Source organism: Dama dama, chromosome 12, assembly GCF_033118175.1.
Source record: "Dama dama isolate Ldn47 chromosome 12, ASM3311817v1, whole genome shotgun sequence".
Lineage (NCBI taxonomy): Eukaryota > Metazoa > Chordata > Mammalia > Artiodactyla > Cervidae > Dama > Dama dama.
In genome coordinates this window covers 87,316,018-87,338,630 of record NC_083692.1, presented here as the reverse complement: position 1 = coordinate 87,338,630, position 22,613 = coordinate 87,316,018, and the positions used below count along the sequence as shown (strand labels likewise).

General features: G+C 41.7%; 1 protein-coding gene across 1 annotated transcript in view; it reads right to left on the bottom strand.

Moving 5' to 3' along the window:
• AAGAB (alpha and gamma adaptin binding protein) overlaps positions 1-22,613 on the bottom strand; it is a 73,115-nt gene that overhangs the window by 2,228 nt on the left and 48,274 nt on the right. The window contains exons 6-9 of the mRNA XM_061158001.1: positions 6,708-6,790; positions 5,811-5,907; positions 640-744; positions 135-184 (exon numbers count right to left, since the gene is read on the bottom strand). Of these exons, the coding sequence (XP_061013984.1) occupies positions 135-184; positions 640-744; positions 5,811-5,907; positions 6,708-6,790 (335 nt within the window). The remainder of the gene's footprint in view (positions 1-134; positions 185-639; positions 745-5,810; positions 5,908-6,707; positions 6,791-22,613) is intronic.

The following is a 22,613-nucleotide window of genomic DNA, read 5'->3' as shown; positions in this document are numbered from 1 at the left end:
TATTCAATTAATCATAAGTGAATATCCAACAGAAACTTCACAGTAAGACACTTTAGAAGTAAACAAGTGTGACATATAATTCTTACAGCACTGGACCTGCAGTAAGTATGTAAATACCTGACTAATTTTCTCACCTTTTCTGCATGCATCTTTCTTTGCTCGTGAGGAAGCGTCGCAGCCTTGTCTAGGGGGAAAATATATCTTAAGAAATTCATCTAATCGCACAGGAGAATCTGGAGTGCATAGATGTTCTAACACTAGAAGATGGGAGATGGGTTGCAAAAACACATGTTTATGGTGGAGTCATTACAGCTGTTAGATAGTTTAAGTCTTCCAAATCTTCCAGATGGGAATGATGTGAGTAAATTGGTAGGGATCTTACTGATTCCATGTTAATGAGACAGACTGAAAGAAACAGGCAAGAGAAGAAGGGAAAGGAAAAAGAAAAAGAATGAAAAAAGAGGAGAATTTTCCTAAAGAAACTTTTACCAACAGAGGATGGCACAGTCCCACAGTATCTACATTTCTCAGATGAGGCCAAAGCATGGAATGCTATTAGCAGTTACAAAGTAAAATCCTACTAGATAAGACAGAGGAGCATCACTACAGAAACCTGTAAGACCCAATGGATCCAATTACCTTTCATTTCTTTTAACTTTGAAAACAGTCTTTCAAAATTCTCCAAATCTCCTCCGCCTGTAGTAAGACTGGCAAGTTCTTGAATGTCCAGGTCTAACATGGGATCTGCAATAAGGATTTGCCACACAGTATTTATGTATGTGCTAAATACCCAGAATCCTATAGCAATGAGTCTGGCTTGGATGCAAGTCACCACTGAATGAGGGCCCAGCACGGGCCAGCTATACACCTCCTGGTGCTGTATCCTGCCTGGCTGCTAGCGGGCCCTCACAGATGAACAGGGACTCGTTTTATCCTTGACATAACTGCAATGAGGCACAGAATTCTGTTTCTACCTTTCCTGAGAAAACTAGAGTACAAAGAGAGGTGATCTTACTCTGGGTCACAGCTAGTAAGTGTGACCTTGGGGTCAGATTTATGCATGTATGCATGCTCGGTCCTGACTCTTTGCGATCTGCAGCCTGCCAGGCTCCTCTGTCCATGGGATTTTCCAGGCAAGAATACTAGAATGGGCTGCCATTTCCTCTTCCAGGGGATCTTCCCAACCCAAGGATCAAACCCGCATCTCCCGCAGCTCCTGCATGGCAGGCAGATTCTTTACCGGTGAGCCACCTGGGAAGCCAGGATTCAGACTGACCTGTTTCCAATTTCTAAAGCCCACACCCTGTACTAAGATATGCAGATTCAATAAATGCCTGAAATTTATACCATACTTTACTGGACAACAACTATTTTCACATCTGTTACTGACAACCATATAAGGTGGTTAGGACAGATACCACCGTCCACAATTTACACATGAAGCAACCTGGGTTTAAAAATGAAATCTTCTAAAATTAGAGCTATTCAAAGGCAGAGCCAATCTAAATTCCTATTTTCTTACCACAAATCCTTCACTATTTCTGCATCAGCATGTGGTTTATCAAACTTTGTCTTTAGTCAGAATTCTCACTCAGCCTCCACTCCAGGCTGGCCACTTGTAGGATGTCTTCCCTGACCATCCCAACTCACAGGTCTCCTTCCTTAAGATTCAGCCCACAGTCGGTGTTACAGAGCTGTCCTGGCACTGACACATACTACTCTATTCTCACGTCCGTCCACCACTACTGTAACATTTACCACAGTGAGAGAGAAAGACAGCCTTGTCTCCCTCCACTGCTGAGCGCGTCAACTGACAGTTCCGTTTCATTTCCGCAACAGCACTGTGAGGAAAGACCTCTTACCCTTACTTTACAGAAGGGAACTAAGGAAAGCTGAACAACTTACTCCAGGCCATCTCGCTACCAGTGGCAGAGCCGTGACTCACACCCAGCTGCCCAGGGCTCCGAGTCCATGACTCTACCCGTTACATTACAAGGCCTGTCTCTGCGTTTTTTAGACTATCAGCTCCTTGAAGACAAGGATGACAACACTGTTCTTTGCATCTACTACAATACTATACAGATTTTTGGATGTTAAAAATACTTTTGGTTAATAAATTTGTTTTCATTCAATGGGTGTGTTGTTGTGGCAGTTGCTATACAGGGCTAGAGACAAAAAATTTGTGATTTATCTGTATACATGTTAATTGAACTATGGATATGGTAGAATCACTTCATGCTGAAATATAGGTTTGGAAGAGGAGCTTAGATGGAACACTGAGGAATGGAGATATTTAAAGGCTGGGTAAGGGAGAGTACTCTTCCAAAGGAAGAGAAGGAATCATCAGAGAGGTACGAAGAAGACCAGGAGATGTGTTGGTTGAGTGAAGAGAAGCTAATGCTTCATAAAGGGACTGATTCCTAACACCAAATGCTGCCCTTGACCTCTTAGGTCAAGATGGGGACAGGAGGACATCAGTTAGATCAAGCGGCACAGAAGTTGCTGGTGAGCTGTTTTAGTGGAAAATGGGAACAGGAGCGAGATGAGAATGAGCTGGGGAATGGAAATAAGTAGAGAGAGGAGGAAGATGTGGGGGAGGGCAAGTGTTTTACTTTCGCTGGTTTGGTTTTGCCTTTTTTAAAGAAATCTGAAATAATTTTACTCTTACAAAAAAAGTTGCAAAAATAGTATAGAGCATTCCAATATGCCATTCCCCACCCTCCCTTAGTGGTAACATCTTACGTAACTATGGTACAAGTATAAACATCAAGAAGTTAATAGTGGAACAGTGCTACTAACCACATACTTCATTCAACCTTCATCAGTTTTTCCACTAGTATCTTTTTTCTGTTTCAGGATTCACTTCAGGGCTCTACACAGAACTAAGCCGTCAGACCCGCTTAGCCTTCTCCCATTCGTGATCGTTCCTGAGTCTTTGTCGTTCATGGTTTTGACACTTCTGCAGAGTACTGGCCAGTTATTTTGTGTAATGCCCCTTACTTTGGGTTTGTCTGATGTTTTCTTATGACTTATGGACCTTTGGCGGGAACACCACAGACATGAGTACCCTTTCAGTGCATCATATTGAGAGGAGATGTCAATATGTCATTACTGGTGATGTAACCGTCACCCCTTAAAGGGGTACTTGCCAGGTTTTTCCAGTATAAGGTTACTATTCTCCCTTTGTAATAAGTAATTTGGAAAAGATATTTTTTGACTATGGAAATGTTGTGTTTCTTCTCAAATGTTCATCTACTAATTTCACCATCTATCAGTGGATCTTGCCTGCAATGACTATTACTGTAGAGTGTGGCTAAGGGTGATTTTCTATTTCCCTCATAATGTCTACATTTATCAACTGGAATTCTTCTAGGAGGAGTAGCAGCCCTTTCTTTTCCAGGTATGTATTTATTCAATTATTTATTTAAATTAGTATGGATTCATGGGTATACATTTTATTTTATAGATTACAGCCTAATACTAATGTTAATTTTTGTTGCTTGTCAAAATCTTCCAGCGTCAGCCATTGGAAATGCTTTCAGGTTGGTTCCTGTGACCTTTCAACACGCCCTCATCCTTTTTTGAGCATTTCCTTACTTTCTGCCTTCCCACATAGCTCAGTTAGTAAAGAATCCGCCTGCAATGCAGGAGATCCCGGTTCAATTCCTGGGTCGGGAAGATCTGCTGGAGAAGGGATAGGCTAACCATTCCAGAATTCTAGGGCTTCTCCTGTGGCTCAGCTGGTAAAGAATCTGCCTGTAATGTGGGAGACTCAGGTTTGATCCCTGGGTTGGGAAGATCCCCTGGAGAAGGGAAAGGCTACCTACTCCAGTATTCTGGCCTGGAGAATTCCATGGACTATATTGTCCATGGGGTTGCAAAGAGTTGGAAATGACTGAGTGACTTTCACTTCCACTTTACTTTCTGGCACCATGAGATGCTTCAGGTTCATCCTTCATTTTTCCTGCCCCAGCCCTGAATCACACACTTCTCCAAGTAGCCCTGGTATCTTTTCTTGGAGAATGGTATTTAGAAACCAAGATCTAAGTGCTAAGCGTCTCCACCACTATTAGAATATTATTGCTTCTAGACCCTCCTAGTGGACAGAGCTAGGAAATATATGTGTGTATGTGTGTGTGCATTTACACATGCACATCTGCGTGTGTGCTAAGTCACTTCAGTCGTGTCTGACACTTTGTAACCCTATGGACTGCAGTGAGCCAGGCTCCTCTGTCCTTAGGATTTCCCAGGCAAGAATACTGGAGTGGGTTGCCGTTCCCTTCTCCAGGGGATCTTCCTGACCCAGGGATAGAACTCAGATCTCTTATGTCTCCTGCATTGGCAAGCAGGTTCTTTCCCACTGCCGCCACCTGGGAAGCCCACACATGCATACACGTATCTGTATTTATTTCTCCACTGCTCAAACTATATTTTAACAAACTAAGAGTTCATACTGATACCTTCAATTCTAGTTCAGTACCAAAGGATTTAACCCAGCCTTCACCTTTCCTTATTTGTAACTTCTTTCTTTGACAGTGAGAAACCTAGCTCTCTTTCTCTATGCTATATTTTCTTATTCTTTCAACAATAATATATGTAAACTATATTTATCTTCAGAAGAATTTGTAAGAATCAAATTTATTAAGTAGAGTGTAGGATTTCTGTTCAGTTCTTTTAGTTTCTGGCTTATGGCATCCAGTCAGGACACCACTTCCCTGAGTTCTTTAGGTTAGTTCTTATCTTCCCATCTTCTTCTGTGTGGTCAATGGTTTGTTCTCATGGCAGAGACTTTAGTAGGTCTCAAAGCTAATATGAAGGGTTCAACTGAGAGGACAAGATTGAATAAACTGGAGAGAAATGAAGTTATACACAATTTTTGCTTCTTAATATGTTTCTATAACCAATTAGTTTTCTGTATGAATTAGTTTACAAACAGAAAAAAAGTTTTTCTAAGACTTATTATTGCACATTGGCCCTCCGTGGCATTAAAAGTAGTAGTGATGTGAGTAGTTTCCCAACAAAAGAACATTTATAGTTATTGTCAACTAAGCACCCTGGCTTTCTAGCTTTTTGGACAAACTGCTTTTCAGTTTCAGCTCCAAGACTTTCTTGTTCGGTGCCCTTGGACAAGTTATTAAACTGCTCTGGGCCGCACCTTCATCTTTGTAAAATAACTTCTCTGCCAAACTTCATTACCAAATGAGAATGTGGACATAAAAGAACTTTAAAAGGATATGAGAGGGCTTATAAAACTACATTATTCTTGTTACCAATTCTGACTGCTGTAAAATACCATGAAAAAGTGGTGGAATATGGAGATATAAAGCTGTTCACTACCTGGTTCTACCTACTTTAAGATAATCTTAATCGAGATTCTGCTGAGACAATCAGTGGTGCCCACAGATTTGTACTGTAATGTGTTTACTCTCCCTGCTTTTTCTGACAGCCATCCACAAGGCTCACATTCATTTGGGGTCACTACTGATGTCCTTGGACTTCCCTGGTGGCTCAGTGGTAAAGGATCCATTATAGGTGACAAAGGTTCGATCCCTAGGTAAGGAAGATCCCCTGGAGAAGGAAATGGCAACCCACTCCAATACTCTTACCTGGGAAATCCCACGGAGCCTGGAGGGTTACAGTCCATGGGGCTGCAAGAGAGTTGGACACGACCTAGCAACTGAACAGTATCAATGGTCGATGTCCTTCCCTCATCCTCGTCTAAAGTCAATTTCCCTCTGGATGATGTATGCCCCATGCGTGGGCTTGGCAAGCTCCACAGCGCTCTCACTTGGCAGCCACACGGCACTCACCCACGATGCTGTCGACCTGCACGTCTGCCGTGTCAGAAGCGGCCCCTCGATGGTCCGAGAGGGACTCGGTCCTCTCTGCTGCCGGCCCACAGGGCTGCTGTGGAGAAACACACACGAGCCACAGTCTAACCGGAGGCCGCTTCCGCACTACCTCCAAAAAGGCGCACAGTCCACGCGCTGCTCAGCTGTAGAGAGGCCGTGACATGAGCCAGACACGAGGAGGGACCGAGGCCATGTGATGTAAAAAGGCCAAGGGTTCACTAACCTGGGGGTGTTTTTCCTCAAGGATAGGAAAGTGCCATGATTTTGCTTTTGACTATTAAAAACATATTGTTTGTTTTGTTTCAAATCATGTTTTACTCAAAACCTGAAAATGTACACAATCCTATCACAAAACAGCTCAGAGACGGAAGAAGAAGGTCCTGGGAAGACAATGTGGTACTGCATGACGTGCGCATGATCCAGCATGCCGACCAAGGCGGACACAGACCACAGTCCCTGAGGACAGGGGGCTGCAATCAGCCTGTTAAGCTCATTAAGGACAAGGACCTGCCTCAGACTGCAGAGTACAGAAGGAGTACTTAAAAGAACCATTACTTTATTTTATATTTGAAGATCTGGGGGGCAACTTCAGCCTCAAGGAAATTCTAGCATGTTTTTAAAAGCACTCTAGCAAAAACACACGGAAGAGCCCAAATTGTAAATGTCTTGAAAGGGCTTACTGCTTTAATACCAATCTAGCCTGCTCTTAACAGGCAGCAGGCTCCTTGGATCTATTCTGGGTATTCTCTGCCACTTCTTAATTGGAAAGGAAAAAATGGTGAATGGTGTAGAGATTCATAATGACGAGTAGAAATAAAAGCCAAAGCAGAGAAAAGATCCAGGAAAAATCTTTACCTCTGAGTGGCAGGTCTCTGCTGATCCAATGCTATGGTTTGCTCCAGTCAATGAGCTGAGAAGGTTAAGGCCTTGGTTCCTCTCTGAACAGAAAAAATACAATCAGTGAAATGTTTTATTTACATGTAAAGCTGTTAAAATGACTGTGATGATGAAATAACAGCTAGTCCCTTGTTATGAAAGTTTTCACTATAAAAAATAGTTACTATTAATTACAAAATCCTCTAAATTCTGAATAACTTTGAAATCAAAGAGTATTAGTCCAGATCAAATATTTGGCAGGGCCGGTATAACAAAAGGCTGCTCAGTAGTTCTGTTTGCAAAGATTAACAGCACTGATATTTTAATAGCTACTATGAACTAATATTTCAGTGTCTAAATAATTAAAAAACATTAAAAAGAATCAATGTCAAGGCATCATTACCAGGTGAAAATGAACATTCATGCTTTTTTGAAATTAAGTTCTGTTTAATTCAGTTAAGGTTCCCAATACTTTCAGTATTTATATTTATTAGGTAGTGTTAGTCACTCAGTGGTGTCTGACTCTTTGCGACCCCATGGACTGTAGCCCACCAGGCTCCTCTGTCCATGGAATTCTGGAGAGGATAGCCATTCTCTTCTCCAGGGGATCTTCCCAACCCAGAGATCAAACCAGCATCTCCTCCTGCATTGGCAGGTGTATTCTTTATCACTGAGCCATCAGGGAAGCCCAGGAAAATCCTTAGGATCAGGAAAACTGGAGGGAAAGCCAAACAACAACAATAAAAAGCCCCCAAAACAAAAACCCACTGCCTGAGAGTGGATGTGAAACCCATAATTTAAGAGTCTAGCAGCACAGAAGTCACAGAACTGCTCTCTCAAAAAGATGATTTCCTCTTCCTTCACTTTCCTCCCTGTGGCTTCCCTGGCTCCATTCTCAGCTCTCTTCAAACAACCTACAAACTTTCAAGGCCTTCTCCCCTACTGGGTGAAACCTGTCATCAGTCACACAGAGCACCACAGAAAGATAAGCACTTGCAGCTACTCGTCCCCCTTTTCACTTGGGGAGGTCTGCCTTGGAAACTGGGTTAAGCCTGACGGGCACGTGGAGTCTAGACCTGCAGCTTTTTCCAGGCTGACCTCTGAGCACGTGGGCAGGCACCTATCGACTGCATGCGGTTGTCTACCCGAGTCAGCACCTACGCTTTAAGGCGACAAAGGCACCAGGCGGTACCAAGAGCCTGCTGCCCTCCCTGCTCCACAACAAAAGGTGCACAGGTGCTCCTGGAGCCCCCCTCGCCCCTCAGCCACCTGCCCGCTTGGTGAGGAACTCTCCAGGCCCGACGCTTGGGTACGCTCCCTCCAAGGACCAGACACCAAGGTTTCATCAAGGCAGGCCACGGTGGCTCAGAGGCTGAGAAAAGCAGATCCATGTGATGTCCCACACTGATGGTTTCACAGAGCCTGGGGGTGTTTGTTCAAACATCAACATAATTCTTTTTTGTGGCCAATGTGGTATAGACTCTAAAGCAGCTGAAAGTAGTTATGCACCACTCAGGGATTTTACATGTCATGAGGATACATGAGAATTCTTAAAAAATACTCCAGGCTCTTTGCACAAAAGGCATTATGTGAGTAACAGAGTACTGATGTAAGGCAGCCTTCACTTCCATTACTGGAAATCACTTGGACTTTGGGTAATTTCCAAATCAGTGCACAATTCTCTCCACATCCCAATTCCACAGCTTATGTTTTTCCTTTGTTGGGCATTACCTAAACTTGGCAGGCCAGACTGCAATCCGTGAAGAATAATATAATACAATGTCAGTTTAGACGTGCTATTTAGACCTAAACGCTCTATTTAAAATCCCTCATTCTTTACAGTGGCTGCCTCCAAGGAAGGGATCTGGGATGGACAGGAGAGCAAGGGAATTGGCCTCATCACTGCATACCGTAAACCTTTGTGTACCTTTTGACTTTTGTTCCATATTCATGTGTTTGCCTGTTTAAAGATAAAACTTTTAATGATTAAATGCTATGTGTGTTTAACCACCACCACAACAAAAAAACCCCTGACTGTCCCATTCTAATAATGAATAAAATTATGAAGAGAGTAAAAATAGGTGGGAAGAAGACAGGGCTAGTGGTCAAATAGGCTTGACCTACAAGTGTGACCTTGGACAAGTCAATCTTTCTGTGTCTCAATTTTCTGATCTGTTTAAAAAAAAAAAAAAAAAGAGCGTTGCTAGAATGGTTGTTAAGGCCCTTTCTGCTCTAGAGGTTTGTGATTTGATGAAGTAAAGTGGCATTCTTCAGCTTCTCTTGACAGTCAACTCTGAATTAGGTATTTTCAGTTACTTCATAGAAAAATAAGAACCAAAAATTCCAAAATCCTTTTAAGATCTATAGATGATCATGAATTTATAATCAGGTTTCAGGCTAATGAAAGCTGGCTCAGTATTTTCTTATAAACAATAGAGAATTTGGCCAACTAACATGAGTTCACTATGTTCCATTGCTTATATTTTAAGGAAGTTAGAGACAAAAATTTTCACAATTAGAAAAGCACGTTAATGTTGCTCAAAAACCTGGATATTTTAAACACCCATGGTTTTAAAGAAACTTCCCATTTGTCCCAAGTTCAATGTTTAGCAAAACTCTACCCATGTGCACCCACTGTAAAACTACTGTTCTAACAGGCAAGAATCACCTAAATCTTGTCTTGTTTGCCAGATTTTTCTCCCCAAGATTCGGGGCATGGAAATGTCATCCCTGTTAAGAATTTATTCTTTCAGCTGATAGCTGTTGAAACTAGCTTTAGCATCTCTGGTTTTACTGATGCCACAAAATACCAGACTAAGAAGGAATAAATCTGTCTACTCAACTGATTCTTCTGGAACTTCAGAGCTACAGAAATGGGAAGTTGTTAAGTGATGTAAATTAAATTCTTCTAGAAGGAATAGTAAGTATGTTAAACTCTGGTCCTAAAAACACTAATTCAGTACTGGTCATCTGCATAGAATTCCTCAAGGAAAGTCAGAAACAAAACGATAGCATCTAGAATAAAGATTAGAAATGGAAAATTCAAGCCTTGTGGAAATGAATGAAATTATCTGGATATCTCTTTATAAATCTAAAGGCACACTGTTATTTATCTTCTACAAATTTTTTTTAATTTATTTATTTTTAATTGAAGGATAACTGCTTTACAGTATTGCGTTGGTTTCTGTCAAATATCAACATGAATCGAGGTTTTATCTTTTTTTTTTTTAACAGAGTAAACTATAACTCAAAGAGATTAGGCAACTTCTTCAAAGTCACACAACTAGAACCTTAATGTGAAATTCAGAACTCTCTGATTCTAATTAATTCCAGTTTTAGGGCTTCCCTGGTGGCTCAGTGGAAGGCACAGTTCGATCCCTGATCCGTGAATATCCCACATGCAGGGGAAGACTAAGCCACAACTACAACTACCACAGCTACTGAGCCTGTGCTCTGGAGCCCGGGGGGGCGGCAACTACTGAGCCCACGCACCCCACCTAGTGAAAGCCTGTATGCCCTACACCCATTGCTCCGCAACAAGAGAAGCCCTGCAATAGAAGCCCATGCACTGCAACTGGAGAGTAGGCCCTGCTCGCTGCAACTAAAGAAAGCCCACACAGCAACGAAGATCCAGCACAGCCAAACATAAATAAATAAAACTATTTTTAAAAATCTCCATCCTAATTAATTTCCATTAAGCCCAAAGGTATCATATGAAGAGCAAAGAGGCATTAAATGCTTAATATACAAATACTAAATATGACACTACAAATATTGAATATGATGACACAAACCTGGATCAAGTGCAAAAAGATATCCTTTTATTCACATATACTTCTCTTTTTTGTCTGTAATCCTTTATTATATCCCTGGTTTAGGCTGATTTCAACTGAAATAAGATGAACAGCTGAGAACTGAATAATTAATTACACGCCGCTTCAGTGCCTCTCACTAACTTATCCTAGCCCAGCCCCCATAACTCCTGGAGGCACTGGTCACATAAAACCAGTGACAGACAGGTGGTTAGCCCCAGTGTCCCTTCACTGTGCCTTCAAGGATATGTAGACAAGGGTTTCTCAAATTCACCACTTCCGACATTTGAGTGTGTTATGGGGGCATCCTGTACATCCCCACCTATACTAACAAGTACCTGTGGCGCTGCCAAATGTCCCCAGGGTGGGGGCAAAACTACCTTGAATTAAGAACCACTGATATAAATCTAATTAGGACAGGAAATTTGGGCCTAAAATGCTCAGGTTTTAAGTCATTTCTTGCAAGGATTTTTCAATGGAAAAGTAATAAAAGCACTCAGGAGTCAATCTTTATATCCTGTCAGCATTACAAACATCCTCTCCCTACAATGGGAAACTTCTCTGAATGATTTCAGCTCCTCAGTGCCATCTGCCTTGTAGTCCTTCCGGTGGTAGCATAAACACCTATCTTGAGTCTATCTGCTGTTAGAAACTCCTTGCAGACACAGACAGGAGTTCAGGGTTCTTCCACCTTGCAGAGCCCACAGCACAGTGCTAAGCCTACAAGGGGGGATGCTGAGCTATCCGCTGACAGCCTGACATGCTGTTAGACAGAGGCTGCAAGCATGACAGAAGGTTTTATACTTCAAATTCATATGTATTGCTCACAATATTTGAATTTCCATGACTGCACCCCCAAAATGTCTTAGATGATATGTTATATATTTTCTGTGTTCATATTTTAGCTTTTATTCCTTTCTTTATGTTTTTGGCTGTATCACATGGCATGTGAGATCTTAGTTCCTTGACCAGGGATCAAACCTGCACCTCCTGCATTGGAAGCACAGTCTTAACCACTGGACCACCAGGGAAATCCCCAGCTTTTATTTCTTTAAAGCACCAATTATTTGGCATCATCTCATCACACAAAGTTCAAGTTTTCTTGTATTTTAAGTCTTCTTTACATCCCCTTTCTCTCCCCACAAAATGTTTTCTTTTCTACCCATGTGATAAGATGATCAAATTTACCATAACCATAACTAAGATACCTCAACTTATACACAGAAGATGCATATATTTTTAAATAATATTTTTGAAAACATACCATACTATTTGCATAAAAACTGTTATGCAAATACAGTACTCCATCCAAAATGATTTCACTAGTATTAGGAAAGTAAGCGTACACTTTTATCTCACATTCCACTTCTGTTTTGACAAATGGAAATGACATGTTCTTAATATCACAAAAGAATCAGAATTGACTTATTCTCTTTTTCTAAACTACTGCTTGAAAAGGGTAAAATTATAAAGTATATTATTAAAGACAGCACATCTTTAGAAAAATAGGCTTAAGCACTACATCTGGCTCCATCACCAGCTTTGAATTCAGAAAAGTCAATCTCTGACACCTGTGACACATGCTCACAAGTGAAGAACTGTCTCTGCCAATACCTGAACATGTAATAAGCGTGACCAGAAAAAAACCACCCTATATTTTTTTGCCTTTTATCCTGATTGTAAATATGTTCTTTGTAGAAAATTTGTAAAATAGAGAAAAGCATAAGGAAGAAAACTAAATAACCAAAGATGCCAGTTAACTTCAGCATATGCCCTTCTATTCTTTTTTTCCTGTGCATGCATACACACAAATTCTTAATAAACTGAATTAAATATCAGAATGTTTTTTTCCAAAGTTGTAAAGGAAAGCTTTATACTAATTCCAAAAGTGGTTCTACTGTGAGTCCCTTCTCCAGAGCCTAAAGCACACTCTTGAAAATCCTCAAAGGAATATTTAGAATCAAGTTAAAAAAAAAAAAAATTCAGAACCAGTGTGGGGATTAATGAGAGCAAATGAAACAAACAAAAAGATGACTTTTCTTATGTGGCTTATAACCATCTCTAAAAATAATTCCAAAGAATGACTACAAAAATGTTTTGCAAGGGGGTCACAGGAGGAAGCCTGCAGTGCCTTCGTGGTGACTAATCTGAAGAGATTTCCCACCATTTATTTGCCTATGGACAATTTTGGGGGTGATTTTTTAAGAACAAAATCTCATTATTTTACTCATACATTTACTGCCTTCTATCTTCTCTAATTTGTCACAATTCTTCCTTCCCCTTTTGCTCTTACAACACAATCTCCTCCACCAAATTATGCATTCTACCTAAAAATCAATGTATTAATACATCACATTTTATTTTTGACCACAACATTCACAGTGAGAGTACTGACAGGTTATTCAAATCATTTTTTTCAGTTCCACAATATTAGGCGCTGGAATAAAAAAAGAGGAACAACTCATTCTGTCTCAAGGAACTCAGTTCCACAGAATATTAGGTTGATATAATTCTACTCTATCCTAGAGGTTAGGTAAGTGGAGTCCAGCAACATGATGCCATTTTCCCAAAATCACCCAGGCAGAGACAGACCCCATTAGAATCCTCTTCATTCACTAATTTGATGTTATTTTGTTTTCTGTAACATTAAATTCAATTTTTAATCATCATTTTTTCAACTTTTAGAAAAAAATTATGTTAAAGGTACTAGCCATCTGCTTTCTCAGGAGAGTAACCCAGGTATCAGGCAGCCAGAGAGACCTTATGTTTTGGTGCTCAATTACTGACACTGCTCTGTACATCAGTTGCAAAGGATGCCTTAAAAATGGACTGGGATTTCTACCATGGTATCTTGTTACCAAGTACATTCCGGAGAACATACATTAATAGATGACCAATCTTTTTATTTATAATGGGAAAACACAGAAAACCATATGAAAGGATTGTTTCTAACATTAAAATTCCACTTAATCTTTACCCACTTGCATCACTGGAGAGTCAATATTATAATACACTGAAAGTAAATTTTCAGAGCTTCTAAATCCAATCTCCACAATTACTGCTTACCACTGGGCGATAACTGTTACAACCCTGTAATATTTATTTAGTCTAATCCCTCCTTCACTGATTAGGAACAGTAAAAGATCACAGGATTTCCCTTCCTAGCCCATCCCTCAGTGGTGGTATTTATAAAACACAAAAAAAACCAAAAATAAACAAACAAAAACCCACTGAACACCCAAGAGCCAACTAAATCCTCTGTGGTACCAGCGGTCAGGTAACAAAGCCTGCGATTGGTGGTGGTAGGGGGTTGAGGGTAACATTAAACTGACACTCTAAACAAGGACACTACACATAATGCTACTTTCCTATGCGAAACAAGTGACAGCTTCACCTGAAACAAAACAAAACTAATCAGGCTTCTACTAACCATCTTCTTTTCCTTGAAATTAAAACCAAGTCGTAACAGTAAATAATCTGCCTGCAATGCAGGAGGTCCAGGTTCAATCCCTGGGTCAGGAAGATCCTCTGGAGAAGGAAGTGGCAACCCACTCCAGTAGTCTTGCCTGGAGAATTTCATGGACAGAGGAGCCTGGTGGGCAATAGTCCACAGGGTTGCAAGGAGTCGGACATGACTGAATGACTAACACTTCACTTTCCCAAGTTCAAGGCATAGTACTGAGCAAGATGCCTTGATCATCCAAAGATAACAAAGGAGTCTGTCACTAGGTTTCCTGGTGCACCAGGCAAATGGAAAGAGAAGACAGCTACACCGGAGACTAAAAAGGGAGGTGGGAGTGGGGGGGAATCAACTTTAAAAATCTGTCACATTTGGCATAAAGCACTGCCCCCAGTCAGTTCTCTTTCATGATAACAACAGGACATTATCCAACTATAAAAAACCCCCAAATGCTAAGTCTCCACAGCCAGAAGCTGGCTCTCACAGGAGCTGAGGGTAACTCAAGTAGGCAGCTGAGATTTTACTGCATCCCTTTTCTTAAATCAATTTTCAAGTAGAGTAAATGGAAGGCAAGACAGTACGGGGAGTATTATACAAGGTGAGCAAATTGACATGGATAGAGACATCTAAAAAACCCTACCAAGGTGTACAGGCATTTCTAACAACTTCATTTCCTGGACCATTTGAAGACTTTAATGCATACAGTGCAAACTCTGATCTCTCTAGAAGTTTGACCTTTACAGTGAACACAGTGACATCTGGGAATTTGCTCCAAGGACAGCATATTAAAAAGCAGAGACATTATTTTGCCAACAAAGGTCCGTCTAGTCAAAGCTATGGTTTTTCCAGTAGTCATGTACGATGTGACAGTTGGAATATAAAGAAAACTGAGTGCCGAAGAAATGATGCTTTTGAACCGTGGTGTTGGAGAGGACTCTTGAGAGTCCCTTGGACAGCTAGGAGATCCCACCAGTCCACCCTAAAGGAAATCAGTCCTGAGTGTTCACTGGAATGACTGATGCTGAAACTCCAATACTCTCGCCACCTGATGTGAAGAGCTGACTCATTGGAGAAGACCCTGAAGGTGGGAAAGATTGAAGGCGGGAGGAAAAGGGGACAACAGAGGATGAGATGGTTGGATGGCATCACCGACTCAAGGGACATGAGTTTGAGTAAACTCTGGGAGTTGATGACGGACAGAGAGGCCTGGCATGCTGCAGTCCATGGGGTCACAAAGAGTCGGACATGACTGAGCGACTGAGCTGAACTGAACTGAAGAGTTTAGTATGTACCACCTGATCGTTCAGCTTACTGTTTCTCAGCTGCTTTCATCATGGCCCCTTAAGGAAAAACTTGTTTCCTTCTCTGCTTGTAACCAACACTTCTGACATCAGATGTATGGTTTTTTCCCACACAAAGCAACTCTCCAGTTCTTAGAGGACACCAACCACATATCCTACAATTTGATGCAATTCTGACACTACCGCCATAGTTAGTGCAGAACTCCCTGCCAAGGGGCTCAGCTCCTCATGAACCCCTCCTCAGGTTTGATAATTTGCTAGAATGCCTCACAGAACTCAGGAAAACAGTTTACCTACTAGATTACCAATTCATTATAAAAGAATGTAACTCAGGAACACCCAGATGGAAGAGATGCATAGAGCAAAGTTTTCAGGCATGCCACCCTCCCAGCACCTCAATGTGTTAACCAATCTGGAAACTGACCATTGGTGATTAACAACCTCTAGCCCTTCTCCCCAACTCAGAGGTTGGGGGGGTGGGGTCGAAAGTTCCAACCATCTAATCATGCGGTTGTTTCCCCTGATAACCAGTCTCCCATTCTCAGGGGCTTTCCAAAACTCATTCTATTAACATAAACTCCAGTGTGGTTTAAAGGGGTCTGTTATTGAATTCACAGAAGATACTATTTTCACCTGGATTGCTCTGGAATTATTTCGGGAGCCAGGACAAAACCCAAATATTAATTTATTGTAATATTTGGAGCTCTGTGCCAGGAATTGGGTACAAAGACATGCCCCCTCAGGGCCTTTCTAGACATTTGTTTCCTAATTATAATATACCCTCCCCACTGAACTATTAATATTACAGATACACTATATCTATGCTTATACATTTTATGCATATCTGTGCTTTATACATAAAAAATAAATTATATACACTACCATATGTAAAACAGATAGCCAACGGGAATTTGTCATATGACTCAGGAAACTCAAACTGGGGCTCTGTAACAAGGTGGCAGGGGGGTGAGGGATGGAGGGGTGGGAGTGAGGTTTAAGAGAGGGGACATATATATACGTATGGCTGATTCATGTTGATGTATGGCAGAAGTCAACACAATTGACCAGTTGTAAAGCAATTATCCTTCAATTTAAAATAAATAAAATTTTTTTAAAAGTATGAAGCTTTCAATTATGAAACAAGACATTGGTAGGGCCAAGAATATGAAACCAGGTTATTATAAGTTAACCCAGAAATTTTACCTCTATATCAAGAAGATTTAGAAATCTCTCTCTAGAATAACAATTTGTCTACAACTGTAGTACTATCATTTAACCTGTTTCCTTTTACAATGTGAAATTAAGTAACAAATTACATTAACTGAGCACCTACTATGTACAAATAAACCTTAACTCAAACTAAAGAGAATAATCCGTGGTGACTCTGAAGTGAAATAATTTAAAATAAACTATCTTTCATTAGGCATAACAGGACAGTTATTACAGTAACTATCCAGAAGCCTTACTGGTATTTTGGACTAAGTGCAGAACAATGGGATAAAGTTAGAATCAACACCACATCAGACAACTTTTTTAAAAGGATTTATTTAAAATGCAGTCAGTAAAAAAGGTCCAAAAACTCAGGTATGATCATTACTTCTTGCCTGTCTCATTAATTATCTTACTCATGGCAGCAGAACACCTCAGCTTGAGAGAGTTCTGTGGGGAATGAACTCATCTGACTGCCAATAATTTCCCATGCAGCCTGGGTAAATTATTTAACTCCTCTGTGTTCATTTCTCTCATCAGCCAAAAATGCAGATCTACACACTGTAATCCCCTGGAGAAGGGAATGGAAACCCACTCCAGTACTCTTGCCTGGAAAATTCCCAACCTGGTGGGCTACAGTCCACGGGGTCGCAAAGAGTCGGACACGACTGAGCAAATAACACACACAGAGACACACACAGTAATGGAAAAACACAACACTCCTGGGTTAGGAGACCTGCCCTGCTGTCCCACCTTAGCTACTGATTCACTGTGTGGATGTGGGCAAGTCACCTCTCTTCCCTGAGGCCTCGTTTTTCTGCATCTATGAAAGGAAGACATCACGCCAGAGGCATGCATAGCGATTCTATGTTCTAAACGCTTCCCCTGGCTAATTCATATACACTAGCATACTAAACAAAACAGTGTCCCTTATTAAATTTTATAAAATTCAACAATATGCAATCTGTACAGCCAGTACAATAGTACTTGATAGAAAAAAATACTTCATAGAAAATATTGGGAAGTAAATGATTGTTCTCCAAAAGAAAAGTCTTAAAGGTTTAGGCCAAGAGCCTTCCTAACCTGAATCAGGCACAACTGTCATTCAAAAGAATTCACTGCAGTCCCTTCTGAATCATTTCTCTTTTCTGCCTGGATCATCTCTTAGTGGAATGTACTCCATAAATTACCTCCTAGGATTTGGGAAATCAAGTCCCCATGTACCCTATGCATACCCTACACTACATATTCCGATTAAATCCCTTCTCAGCTTTGGTTTTTCCAAACTCATTACTTTAGACAATCTCCATTCTTCCCCTCCCCTTAATCATTTCAACAGCTCTGAGTTAAATCACTTCCATTAGAACTTTCTTCACCTCCAAGGAGGACAAGGAAGAAGAGTGATCAAGATGAAAGCCAGTAAAATAGGGAGATGTGGGGAAAATACAGTAGAGAGAAAATTTTCACCACTGTTCTCAGTTCTATGTCACAAAGTAAAATATCCTTTCCCCAAACTACCAGACTAAGATATTCTATCTTCTGAGAATTAACAGGCCAGTTCTCTGATTTCTCTATGCAATTGATTGCTTCTAGGCATACTGCTTCATAAAATACTGAAGTATCTATTATTAGAAGCATTCAACCAAAAACAGTGGACAGTCATCTGGCAGGGATGCTATAGAAACCATACCTGTACTGCACAGAACAGACTAGCTCAAAAGTTCCTATCAGTTTTCTATCCAAATGCATTCGAGAGATATGCCACCCATCAATCAACTGGGTAATACTGGCTTACTAGTTAAAATGATTATCAATGGGAGCCAGGCAAACACCTCGAGAAGACGTGTGTCGTATCTAATATACAGTCCCCTACTCCCACTGGGTCACTGGATTGAATTACTTCTAAAACTGCCTCTAAATATAAAACCCTACTGATACTCTCACACAGTCTATATTTGAAGGCCAAGCATCTGATACTTTGCTGCCATCATCCAACATATCATCCAACCATTCCCCTTTCAGTTCAGTTCAGTTCAGTCGCTCAGTCGTGTCCGACTCTTTGCAACCCCATGAACCGCAGCAAGCCAGGCCTCCCTGTCCATCATCAACTCCCGGAGTCCACCCAAACCCATGTCCATCGAGTCGGTGATGCCATCCAACCATCTCATCCTCTGTCGCCCCCTTCTCCTCCTGCCCTCAATCTTTCCCAGCATCAGGGTCTTTTCCAATGAGTCAACTCTTTGCATGAGGTGGCCAAAATATTGGAGTTTCAGCTTTAACATCAGTCCTTCCAATGAACACCCAGGACTGATCTCCTTTAGGATGGACTGGTTGGATCTCCTTGCAGTCCAAGGGACTCTCAAGAGTCTTCTCCAACACCACAGTTCAAAAGCATCAATTTTTCGGTGCTCAGCTTTCTTTATAGTCCAACTCTCACATCTATACATGACCACTGGAAAAAACCACAGCCTTGACTAGATGCACCTTTGTTGACAAAGTAATGTCTCTGCTTTTTACTATGCTCTCTAGGTTGGTCATAATTTTCCTTCCAAGGAGTAAGTGTTTTTTAATTTCATGGCTGCAATCACCATCTCCAGTGATTTTGGAGCCCCCAAAAATAAAGTCTGCCGCTGTTTCCACTGTTTCCCCATCTGTTTGCCATGAAGTGATGGGACCAGATGCCATGATCTTAGTTTTTTCTGAATGTTGAGCTTTAAGCCAACTTTTTCACTATCTTCTTTCACTTTCATCAAGAGTCTCTTTAGTTCTTCTTCACTTTCTGCCATAAGGGTGGTGTCATCTGCATATCTGAGGTTATTGATATTTCTCCCAGCAATCTTGATTCCAGCTTGTGCTTCCTCCAGCCCAGCGTTTCTCATGATGTACTCTGCATATAAGTTAAATAAGCAGGGTGACAATATACAGCCTTGACGTACTCCTTTTCCTATTTGGAACCAGTCTGTTGTTCCATGTCTAGTTCTAACTGTTGCTTCCTGACCTACATACAGGTTTCTCAAGAGGCGGGTCAGGTGGTCTGGTATTCCCATCTCTTGAAGAATTTTCCACATTTTATTGTGATCCATACATTCAAAGGCTTTGGCATAGTCAACAAAGCAGAAATAGATGTTTTTTCTGGAACTCTCTTGCTTTTTTGATGATCCAGCGGATGTCGGCAATTTGATCTCTGGTTCCTCTGCCTCTTCTAAAACCAGCTTGAACATCTGGAAGTTCACAGTTCACATATTGCTGAAGCCTGGCTTGGAGAATTTTAAGCATCACTTTACTAGCATGTGAGATGAGTGCAATTGTGCAGTAGTTTGAGCATTCTTTGGCATTGCCTTTGCGATTGGAATGAAAACTGACCTTTTTCCAGTCCTGTGGCCACTGCTAAGTTTTCCAAATTTGCTGGCATATTGAGTGTAGCACTTTCACAGCATCATCTTTCAGGATTTGAAACAGCTAACTGGAATTCCATCACCTCCACTAGCTTTCCTCATAGTGATGCTTCCTGAGGCCCACTTGACTTCGCATTCCAGGACGTCTGGCTCTAGGTGAGTGATCACACCATCATGATTATCTGGGTCGTGAAGATCTTTTTTGTACAGTTCTTCTGTGTATTCCTGCCACCTCTTCTTATTTCATCACAATTTTAATTACTGGCTCACTGTCCTTTTCTCCAATACTATTTCTGTCTGATTCTCAGAAAGTTCAATACACATACTGATGGTCCTTCTAAGAACTTGACTCTTGGTTCATTAAAGTTTTGTTTTACAGATGCTGTCCTCGACCTATTTCAGTCAAATAGTCACACGGTCATAGCCTAAGATCTTATTATTATCCATTACAACCCCTCCATATCTCAATTTCATGCATCTCATTTGCTGATCACCACTTATTTTCCCAGCTTATTACCCCCACTCCCTTATAGTAGCTCAAGCCAATTAACCTTCAGCTTCACTGGGACCTCAAAACTATCACCTTTTCCCTGACTCCTCTCCCCACTGATTTTCTCTCTCGCTTTCTTACCCAGTTTAAATTCCATGATCAATCATTATACTCATTCTCTTATGGATACAACCTAATCCCCTTCTTCTCTCTTACCATGATATCCTTGCTTGGCTAAAGCTCAACTGATGATTCCATGGCTGCACCCATGTACCTTAAGGCAGCCAGGGAAAAGACCCACCCCTCGACTCCACCCCCATGGGCACATACACACACTCCTGCTGCCTGTGCCTGGCTTCACTTTGAACGTATCACACCAGATTTCAAGTGGGCCCCATCGTGCTGTCTGGCAGTCATTTATTTTTAGCATTTTATCTTACATCCCTAGGCTCATCTACTCTCTCATTCTCCTAGATAGCTTTCACATTTGCTTCTCTCTCCTCAGATCCTAGTACAACCTCCTTCTGTCCTCAGTTGATAACCCGGCTTCTGACCTCACTGAGAAAACAGAGGCAATCAGAAGAAACTTCCACAATATTTCCATGCCACATCTCCCCACCCAGCAACATCTGTGCCCACACACTCCATTCTGCCTCTGCAGAGATCTACTTTCCCCTCCCATCCATGGCCAACCTCTTCACTCCCCCACTAGAGCCCACCCTCTCTCGTCTACTCAAGGACAGCCTTCTAGCACTCCTCCCTTCTCTCTCCTCCTCCAACAGTTTTCTCACTTTTTACAAGCTTGTTCCCTTCAGCCTATGAACATGCTGCTCTTGATCTCATTCTAAAAAATACAATAAATAAAAGTAAACCACACTCTTCTCACTAGCACCCACCTATTTCTTTGTTCCTCTTTCCTGCAAAAAAAAGTTTTCAAGAATGGTTTACAGTCACCATTTCCAGTTCCTCTCCTCCCACTCTCTCCTAAAACTACTTCACCAAAACTGTTCTCCTCAAGTCCACTGATGATCTCCACAGCACTAAATCTGCAGGGCAGTTCTCAGTTCTCATCTCACCTGGCCTGTGAGCGGCACCTGGCACAGCTGACCACTCCCTCTGCCTTGACAGCCCCCCACTCGTGTTTCCAGGACCCGGCACTCTTGGTTCTCCCCCCTCGCCTGTCACTCCTTCTGTGTGTCCCTGCCTGGTTCTTTCTCTTCTCCCCATCCTCCTAATGTTGGAATGTCCCTGGGCTGAGTCCTTGGTCCTCTTTATTTACTACACTTACTTGGCGATCTCATGCAGGCTCAAGGTTTTAAATGCCGCCCATGTGTCTCTCCATGCATCTAGCCAACTGGCTACTTGATATCTCCACTTGGAAGTCTAGTGTCCCTTTCAAAAGTTAACACGTCCAAAAGTAAACCACTGATATGTCACCTTGCCCCTCAAAGTCGGCTTCACCTGCAGCGTCCTCACTGCTGTTGATGGCATCCTCTTCCTCTGACTGCTCAGGCCCACATCCTGGGGTCCTCCTTGACTGTGCTCTCTCTCTCATCCCTCACATCCAAACCATCAGGAAATCAAGCTGGCATGACCACAAAACAGATCTGGAATTTGACCTTTCCTCACTCCTTCCATTGCTACAACTCTGGTCTGTGTCACCGCTCTCTTTCACCTGGAATATTGCAATCACCTCCTATGAGATCACCTTGGTTCCTCCTCACCTTCACCGTCTCTTCGCCACAAAGCAGCCAGAGTGCTCTTTACAGACCTCACATCAGATCATATTACTCTTCTACTCAGCAGAAGCCCTGCCAAAGTCCCTGGCTGACTGAGCAAATACGCAAGTTACTATGATGGCCTGTGAGACCCTGATAACTAGTCCTCCATTATCCCCTGACTGGGCTCCCTCCTCAGCCACAGTGCAGTCCTTGATCTTCTTCAAACACACCAGGCATGGATTCTCTTCAGGGCCTTTGCCGTAGCTATCTACTTTGCCTGCTAAGCTATTCTCCCAGATATCACATGGCAAAGACCTCACCTCCATCCTCAGATCTCAAGCTCTTAAGATCAACCTTAAGACCTTCCCCTATTTAATACTGCAATCTACCCAACTATCTCAACATCCCTAACCCTGCTTTATTTTTTTTTCATCATCACTTATCATCTTCTAGTATATTGTACAACTGACTAATTAGGTGTATTACGTACTGGCTAA